This window comes from Lipotes vexillifer, unplaced genomic scaffold (assembly GCF_000442215.2).
Source record: "Lipotes vexillifer unplaced genomic scaffold, Lipotes_vexillifer_v1.1 scaffold289, whole genome shotgun sequence".
NCBI classification, from domain to species: domain Eukaryota; kingdom Metazoa; phylum Chordata; class Mammalia; order Artiodactyla; family Lipotidae; genus Lipotes; species Lipotes vexillifer.
Window position 1 is genome coordinate 201,655 of NW_006797350.1, and position 10,074 is coordinate 211,728.

General features: G+C 34.3%; 1 protein-coding gene across 2 annotated transcripts in view; it reads right to left on the reverse strand.

Moving 5' to 3' along the window:
- Positions 1-10,074, reverse strand: part of GABRG2 (gamma-aminobutyric acid type A receptor subunit gamma2) — a 129,154-nt gene that overhangs the window by 87,609 nt on the left and 31,471 nt on the right. For both annotated transcript variants that reach the window (XM_007469263.1, XM_007469262.1), the window contains exons 2-5: positions 7,428-7,579; positions 5,654-5,721; positions 3,152-3,372; positions 818-900 (exon numbers count right to left, since the gene is read on the reverse strand). In XM_007469263.1, the coding sequence (XP_007469325.1) occupies positions 818-900; positions 3,152-3,372; positions 5,654-5,721; positions 7,428-7,579 (524 nt within the window). The remainder of the gene's footprint in view (positions 1-817; positions 901-3,151; positions 3,373-5,653; positions 5,722-7,427; positions 7,580-10,074) is intronic.

The following is a 10,074-nucleotide window of genomic DNA, read 5'->3' on the forward strand; positions in this document are numbered from 1 at the left end:
AATATCTGCGAAGGTTACTAAAGCTTAATTTGTATTAGAATCATCATGCTCTTCTTGCTGTAGTCTATTATCTGATGATAATAATAATTAATAAAATAATAGAGGTTTTGATTAAATCTTATTATGTGTGAGGTAGTGTACCAACCATTTTACATATATCAACAAAACAATATTGAGGTGAGGCAGGTCTTATAATTTCTATTGGGCACCTGTGTTATGAACTCATTGAGAGATTTAGTAATTTGTTTAAGTCTTTAGTGATGGAGTTGGGATTTGAATTGGACCTACATGACACCAAAAATCAGTCTTTTGCTCACTGGTAGATAACTAGTTTTAGGTATTACTAGAACTCCAGGTGGAAGAGGTAATTTTCAATTTTGTTATCTTTATAGGTATATCAAAACTGGAATGAACAAACAACATTGTTGGATCTCTGTGTGTCCTGATATGTAAAGGGAGAAAACAACTAGCAAATGTACTGCTACTCTCTTCTGGACCCGCGGAGGGAGTGGAGATGTATAATGCACATTTACCTCTTTCTACTGAGGCCAGGACAAGCTTTACAATCCTTCTCAACAAAGGGCTCCAGGAAACAACTGCCAGTTTATTAAAAGTTTATGACTCAATGAAATCTATTCGTAATTCCAGATAAAATAGTTCCTTTTTTATGACGAAAGAGATTGTCAAAATCTTCAAAGTCAACAACACTGCTTAATGCAATTTTGCATTCTGTTTAAGTCTCCCAATTAACTGATATTGCAATCAGAAAGACTAAGTGGTGAGAGGGGATGCAGAATACAGAATGAGTATTACTTACAACTGGAGAATTCCAAGGGGCAGGAGTGTTCATCCATTGGAAAATTGTGCAACTGTAATTGGCACTCAGCATCAATTGTCAACCTAAATAGGAAGATATGAAACATAAACAGAAAGATTTTAGACTGTTTTAAAAAATGTACATTAGCACAATTTCTAGTGACCATTTGTTTTTATTCCTGGAGAGTATGTCACCCATTCTTATTGATAACACAAGGTGATCCTCACTGAAGAAATTCACCAAGTCCAGGAGAAAATTGTTTAAGACTTAATGTAGTCCATTTACTTTCACAGACTAAACAATAGGACCTCGTTGACCTGCAACTCCATTTACTCAATATTTATTATCCCATAATTTGTTTGGCAAATTAATCGCACCCATGAGATTGCTCAGTGAAGGCACACTTAACTTACTGAATAGAACAAACTGTTTTAAGAACTTAAACTCATTCACTGTTTGCATGTAAATGAATGCAGATAATTCTCAGATCTTATCTGCTAATTAAAGCAGAACCTTCTCTTTATAAGTACTTGTTAGCTGTTAGCTTTAAATTACTATATGTAAGTTTAAAAATACCTATGTTTCACAATGGAGCATTATGCATTCTTACAAAGGAACACTATAAAGGCATTATATAGGATGTTAAAGAGTAGAAGAATATCTAATAGCAATCAAGAAATGTTAAATACATATACACAGACATATCAGAAAAATGTTTGCCAATGAGTCTCAATTATTTTGCATTTGAGGTGCTTACTAAACATACAGATTTTCTTTCCCAATAGAGCCTGGGACTCTAGGAGGGAGAAAATTTAAAGGAGTCCTAGGTGTTTTGACCACCTTTGGGGAAGTATGAGTATATTGTTGAACTGTAATGGTGATGGGTTGATGATTTTTTAAATTTCCTATTTGTTAGCTATATTTCTTACAATTACAGATATCAATCTTAAAGTAATAAAAGTTTTATAAACATTTTATATTAAAGGTTTAGAATAAATTTTAATTGGGGAGATTTTATTTTTCTATGGTATAATAGAGCAATTACTGATCTCAAGATATAATAATCATTGAGCCCTTAATTGTCTGCATGGCACTGAGTAAGGTGAATTTTTCTCTCATTTAATAAGAGTTATTATGGCTTTATTGTACTTGGACTTGTCCAAAGTCACAAATCTAGTGGCATAGTTGAGATTTGAACCCAAGATTATGTCTCCAAAGCTAGAGGTTTTAATCACTGTCACTCAGTTATTATATGCTCTTCCAAAGAAAAGATTCGTTTTATTCATGTGAAATTATAATTAAATTAGATATTTTATTAGTATCATTTCTCCAAATTAAACTGGAATTGTTAAAATTGAAGATAATGTAGATTGCAGATAGGTACATAGATATATATCTATGTGTATACACACATATTCATAACTCAATATAGATAAGCAGCTCATTATAGATAAGCAACATATTCATAACTCATTATAGATAAGATAATGCTTATCATTATAGATAAGCATTATAGATAAGAATAAAATCATCTCTCTATATAGATTGGCAAACTCATTCAAATCTTGAATGAATCTTATGAGAGATATTTTTGAGCTGGGGTCCATAATTTAATATTGTACAGTGACTCTGCAAGTTAATACAAGTGGAAAAATGACTATAGTATTATGAGAACGATAAAGGGACTTGAGATAGTGTGACTTTACTTAATACTTCAAAAGTTAGACTGAGCTCTTATTTAGCAGACAAAATTTGATTTCCACTAGAGTCTAATTCCTTACATCTAATTTAATAAAACCCATGATGAAATCAAAATATATGCAATGAATTTCTTTTGTAATTGTGGCTCTTTTTTCTAGTAACTGATATAACTCTGATGATAAAGGCTTTGGATCCAGTTTAAAGTATTATATTTTATAACTTGAATATTACCTATGGCATAAAATATATGTCAGAAAGGCATTTAACATGAACCATTTTGAAGCTACAAGTTCCTGGATACTAAGACCTAGAAGAATCATACTACTCATAACTATTATTGAAAATATATACAAATAATTTAAATATCTGCTGTGCTTACTTTTTTATTAGGCTCATGTCCCTGTGAGAAAACAGAGTTCTCACATCAGTCAAAGAAAATGTTATACCTATGTCCTTTGAAAAAGTTCATTGATAACAGAAAAAACCCTAATTTTGTATCATCACATACTATTTTGATCAAGCATGCCAACCCTGATTTAGGCTTGACATCTTTTGTTCTTTTTGTTTTAAGAGAACATGATTGATCTTTGCTTTATTCCCAGCAATTACTCCTTTCCTTTTCCAAAAGAATACCTTAAAGTGTAGAGCACTCGACCATCATTCCAAATTCTCAGCATTCTATTGGGGGTGGTTATCCAGTGTGCATCGGCCTTCTTGGAATTTCTGAAGAAAGTGTCTGGAATCCAGATTTTCCCCACCATGTTGCTATTCAATCGGAGGACTTTAATGGTGCTGTTAAATTTCAGACGTCTGTCATACCATGTTTGGGCAAAAAATATATCAATTGTATATTCCTGTTTTAAAGAAAGAGATGAAATGGAACATCTTTTATATAGTAGGATTGTACTGTAGAGCATTTGTTTGTATTTATCACATATGTTCTCATTGCCAAAACAAAGCAAAGCTACTTTGGCTTTGAATAGTCCAAAAGAAAGCAGAAGCCTGGCTAAGGAGACTCACCCATCTTTTGTAGACAATATACATTATGAAAAAATAGACCTAAGTGAATTCTGGCAAAGATCATAGCCCTGACACAGTTGTTTGCATTAGGTATTTATGGAGCAGTTTCTCATGTTATTTTGGGCCAGCTAATTCTTTGTCACGGGGGCTGTCTTGTGTATTTTAGGATGTTTACTACCATTCCTAGCGTCTACCTACTAGGTGCCAAAAGCACCAAAAACAAACCCCACCCCCAAGTTGTGACAACTAATAATATCTCCAGACATTGCCAATTGTCTCTTGAGGAGATCAATTACTCAGGTTCAAAAACCACGGCTACAGAGTAAAAGAAAGTCCAGAACAGTTCTCAAAACAGTTCTAAACCAGAGCTCTGGAAGCTAAGCTGCCTCACCTCACAATTAAGTGAGGATCCTAGAGAATCTATCTTGTTAGGTAGTATGAAGATAGAAAAGGGGAATACACTATATACAAAAAGCACTTTGTGCCCTGTCTGACAGATAGCAAACATCCAAAGTAAGGTAACTATGTTTAGTTTTTACTATTACAGTTGTTGTCTTCTTTTTATAAACAAGAGGAAATGCACCAATTAAAAGACAATCTTTACTACTGTACTAATCTCTATCACAGAACATATTTAAAAAGTGCTATGATGACAAGTGACTCTGTAATAATTATACCCTCATGTACGTATATATCACTAAAGTGGCAACTTTAATCAAAGAAAAGAAAGTGTGATGTGAATTAGACCTGGAATCATAACACCCAAGATCTAATTTGCCTATCATATTTAGATATTATTTAGCATGATTTTATAGTTCTATTTTAATCATGTCTGTAAATGAGAAAATTAAAGAACAAACCCTTGGTGTTCTTAGAACATGACCCCCAGTGTTCTTAGAATATGAGAGTTGGGGGATGGGAATCATTCACATTTCCTAGTCTAATCCCCTCAACCCACCACCATGTATGATGAAGAATACAAAAAATCAGGATGAGACTATAATCTTCTTCCTTTGCCTCATTTGCATTGTTCTGGATTATATCCTTGCACTCCTGCCCCTGTATCTCACTGTAATTCACTACATTGTCACTGGAGTAAGTCATACCACTTTGTTTACTGGTTAATTGCATATTTGCAGTCCACAAGTAATGAGAGGGGAACTTCTTCTATGAAATTCTTTATCAACTAATCAGTGATGTGCCAATAGGTAGAGTAACTCAATAATTTCTGATCCAAATTTTGGCAAACACACACACACAAACAAAAGGTTTAAAATTCTCTAAACCAGCATTTCATAAACTGTGATCCTGGGACAGTAGTTCTGGGCACTAGTATTCCTGAAACTGTAAGTTCTATGTTTAAATAAACTACATATATAGCTGATTCTTCTTAGATATTTACAACTTGCATCAGAATTTTAGTTGTAAAGAAGTAACATGTTAGCATTTGTTTAATGGTTAAACAAGCAAACTTATTTGCATGGAGTATGCAGGTGGTGGTATACTTTTTTTTAATTAGCCCAGTTGAAAGCAGTAAATGTTTTTCATCTCTCTGACTCAGCAGAGCGTCCTTATTGCTTGCGTGGCAAACACTATTTTAAAGTTACAGTATCACTAATGTTATGTTATGTTATGTTATGTCTTATGTTCTGCTCTATTCTATATAGGCTCCAATCTAATTTCTTATTTCAGATTTGGATAGAAAGCTTTATAAAAGAACAAAGTTACATTTATTGTTAAATCTAATGCACTATTTCCTCTGAGAAACAATTCTGATTTGAAGCAAACTGTGACCTCTTCACACCTTGAATATTCTAAAAAGTAGTAGAGCACTATATTTTATTTTGTAGTGAGCAGGACCTACCAAAAAAGCAGTGAGTGTTGAATTTTAAGATGATAGCATTTACCCAAGGTAATTTTATACATATGATCACATTTAATTTTTGTAACAAATCATTAAAAATAATTATCTTTATATTACAAGGGAGAAAAAAGGATCTGAAAGATTCTCTCTCCCTTCCAAATTTTTTTTGTTGGTATAGCCCTTGCTATTTCTGTGTTACCACATTTCCTCTCTAATGTGTTAATAAAATAGACAAACAATTAGAAACTTACCATATTGATAGCATTCACCGGACCAATGCTATTCACATACATGTCTGTGTGAATTAATGTTGGTTTCACTGTAAAGAGAACCATAGAAATATGTGCATATGGAGAAGCATAATATTTTAATGCTTAGTCCTTGTTATTCTAGAAAGAGATTTATTTATTTTGCTACATTAGAAGGGATTTATTCACAGCTAACTTTTTGCTAGTGAATAATTTGCTACATTTAGCTATTTATTTTCAAAGAAGTATCTTAAGCACATAAACACAATAACTAAGCATAGCAGAGTTTTGAAACTGATTATCTTTTTAAGACTACATAAAAATGAATAAATAAGGAAACACTGCTCAGATTTTCTTCATCCATCTCTCAGATATCCTGAATTTTATTATTTTTCCTTTAATTTCTAGAATTGATTTGGGCATTCTAACTTGACTGGGCCCACATAGAAAAAAATAGCTACTTAGCAATCTAGAAATTAATATGCATTAGAAACATGAAGGAGACATAAAAAGCAACAAGTATTATGAATTGTTTTTGAAACACTCCTCCCTGTTGATTCCTTTTATGACCACTTTATCCTCATTCACCTCTAGCCAATACAAAATCAATCTTCCTCAATGATTTAATGAATTCTGTGACTCATCAAATAATATGAGGAAACCATATGGAAACCCAATACACACCTATTCGTCAAAGAGGACTGATATTAAAAATCATGTAGTATTACATCCATGGCTTAATGAATATGCTCCATTTTCATTTAACATTTAATGAACGAGGATTCATAATACCATTCATTCTGGGCTTCAATTCAACAAGTATATTTCTCTCATCTTTATCCATTTTCCTTGAAGTGCCATGCTGTAAGTCTCTGTGATGGATTGGATTCTTCACTCCTCCCTGCATCTGTACCCTTGCCTTCACTTCAGTGAGGCTACTTCTCTGCCTCTGAACTTTGAGCCTGACCATTTGACTTGCATTGGCTAATAATATATGGACGAAAGCATTAAGCCTTACGAGCTTCTATTTTCTCTCTTGTTCTTTGCTATTGTCATGAGAAGGATACTCCTAGCTAGTCTGCTGGTCCCAGTAGTGGAATGAGAGTACAGCTTTCTTAAATGAGCAGCTCCAACCTGGCTGAGCTTAGATTAGACCACCCCCAGCAAAGTGCCAAATAAATGCTTATTACTGTATACCACTGAAATTTTGTGGTTGTCTGTTACACAGCTATAGATAAGCAGTATGTCCTTTCTTTCTTTTTTTTAAATTAGTTTTTATTGGAGTATAGTTGATTTACAATGTTGTGTTAGTTTCAGGTGTACAGCAAAGTGAATCAGTTACGCATATACATATATCCACTCGTTTTTAGATTCTATTCCCATGTAGTTCATTACAGATTACTGAGTAGAGTTCCCTGTGCTATACAGTAGGTTCTTATTAGTTATCTATTTTATATATAGTAGTATGTGCTTGTTTGTTTTTGATGTTTCTTCAAAAAGAAGTTGTCACTTTTCTTCTATAGTCTTTGTCTGAGATGTCTAGGAAAATATAAATTTCTATCTCTCAAGCTAACTTGAAAATCATCTTTCTTCATTTTGAACTTATCAGTGCCCTGTCTACCCCCAGACCTGAATGCTGTTTATACATTCTTTAGTTTTACAGTATTTAGTAAATGTATCATTTATATCATTCTGGTTATTGAAATGGGCTGATGCTTTCTCCTCATGTGGTAGACTTGTTTTTATCTAACCCACATCACAAAAGGTTTTAACATACCTCCTATATCAGGTCGAAGTTTATTATCATATCCTTCTAGTAGGTTGTTTAAGATGACAGTGACATCACCCTCCGGAACCTTTGGAGTCAAGACCCATGTTTTGTTAGAAGCATAATCTTCATAGTCATCATCAGATTTTTGGCTAGTGAGGCTAAGAAAACAAAATATTGGTCAAGAAACATACAGACTCCATCCAAGTTGACTTTTACTCACAGACCACTGGTAGGAAAGGAGAAATGAAACAGGATGACAGGAATGCGTTACACTGGATTACAGTGAAGATTCTCAGCTGAGGGTTAGTCTAGCTAATTAAATTTCACAGATGTAGATTAAAATCTATTAAAGTATACTGCTCAGTTTTCCAGAATGCTCTGTCCTCCCATCTATAAGTATACCATGTTTTACCAGTTACTTTTGCTTTTTCCATAGTTGATGTTCTTCCTGTCCACCTGCCCAACTTTACAAAGGACTTATAAAAAAAAAAAACAAACACAGGCTTCCCTGGTGGCGCAGTGGTTGAGAACCTGCCTACTAATGCAGGGGACACGGGTTCGAGCCCTGGTCTGGGAAGATCCCACATGCCACGGGGCAACTAGGCCCATGAGCCACAACTACTGAGCCTCCGTGTCTGGAGCCTGTACTCCACAACAAGAGAGGCCACGACAGGGAGAGGCCCGCATACCACGATGAAGAGCGGCCCCCGCTTGCCACAATTAGAGAAAGCCCTCGCACAGAAACGAAGACCCAACAGCCAAAAATAAAAATAAATAAATTAAAAGAAGGCTCAACATTAAAAACAAAAACAAAAAAACTCTGGCCTGAATCATGAAGAAAAAAAAAAAAAACCCACAACTATTTTTGTGAAAGCAATGCTTAAATGATCATAATGTAGTCTAGGAGTTCAGGCATAATGTCTACTTCTTCCTCCTTTGAGAAGTTAACTTGCTCCAACCTATTAATGAAAGTAAGAGATTGATAATTAGATTCACTCCCACAAACTGCCAGACAAGTCTCTCCCCCCTCAACTGAACTACTAAGGAGAGGCTCAGTCTTGCTGCCTTTCCTTCCTCCAGGGTGTGTGTACGTGTATTTTTTTTTTCCCTCACTTGCACTGAAAGCAAGGGCGGTTCATTTATCTTTGATTGTTAAGAACCTGGTACTATGAAGAAAGATGTAGCTGTAGACTTTAAACCACTCTTTATTACAGAAAAAGCTCCTGAGCTAGAAACTCACACTAATGGTTAATGTACTACAATCATAGAAGTGAAATTACCTATTTTGAATAATCAAAAAGCGACACAATATTCTATGATTCAGTTTTCTATGCCAAAACCACAGAAAAGCCACAATTGGACCAGAAACTAAGGCTGATTTGGGAAGGATATTGGAATTCCTATAGTTTGCCTCTCCCCTGCCCCAAACTCCATCCTCCTCCCCTCCACACACAAAATGATTATATTTGCCAGATCTAGGGGCAATGTAAAACCTTTCAAAAGCTGCCACTTTAATTTTTATCAATATTCAGTAAATACTGGTTACTTTTGTTGCTTATGGTGAAGTAAAAAAATACAAAATAAAGTTTCTCATCCCATTTCTCATCTTCAGTTTATTTTCTTGAAGATATGGTAAGAAAGAATCTTATCAGAAATCAAATCACTGCCACATTACCCCAAATATGTTTCATATTCTCAAACCATATATTACACTCAATTATACTCATTTGTCAAGACAGATAAATATATACCTATATAACATATGTATATGTATAGATAAGTAGATAGACAGATGACTAAATATGGTAGGAGAAAGCTGATTATGCGATTAATCTGGTTTGAGAATGAGGATGGGAGATGAAATTTTAAAAGTAATCACTGGCATGAATCAACGTAGTAAGCAAGTAATCTTTTTATTCCTTTAAAGCTTTATGAATAGGAAACATAAAAACTGAGTCACACATTTGCATAAAACCTGACATAGCCAGTCTTATATCTTGCACTTCAGTTAACATAAGAACTTTAAACAAAATTTGAATTTCATAGAGCACCCCTAGAGGGTATGTATGATGGGCTGTACAAAGCTTCAACCAGCTCTCAAAGAGAATTACTTCAATGCAGGCAGAGAGCAGTTGTCTGATATGAAAATTCCTCTTAAGCCTCAATTCATTATTTCTCTAGAGCACTGATGAACTCTGTGTAATAGAGTTCTAATCCTATGACCTAAATCTTACTACTTCTTCCTCCTTTGAGAAGTTAACTTGCTCCAACCTATTAATGGAAGTAAGAGACTGATAATTAGATTCACTCCCACAAACTGCCAGACTGGCATGAATCAACTTAGTAAGCAAGTAATCAATTCATCATTTCTCTAGAGCACTGATGAACTCTGTGTAATAGAGTTCTAATCCTATGACCTAAATCTTACTAGTTTAAGAAGAAAAAAAAAGTTATCTGACAAAGAAATTTTCAAAACCCCTGATAACTCATTGAGAAAAGAATGTAGTTGGCCCACTGGATGTTGGATGTCATCATTATGAAATTTTATCACTGTTTAATTTGTTCAGGCAAAAGTGCCTTTTCAAAAAAATGTCAACTTCTTCCTTCCTTTCTCTCCATCTCTGTCCTTCCCCTTCCCCCTTCCCTCTTTCCC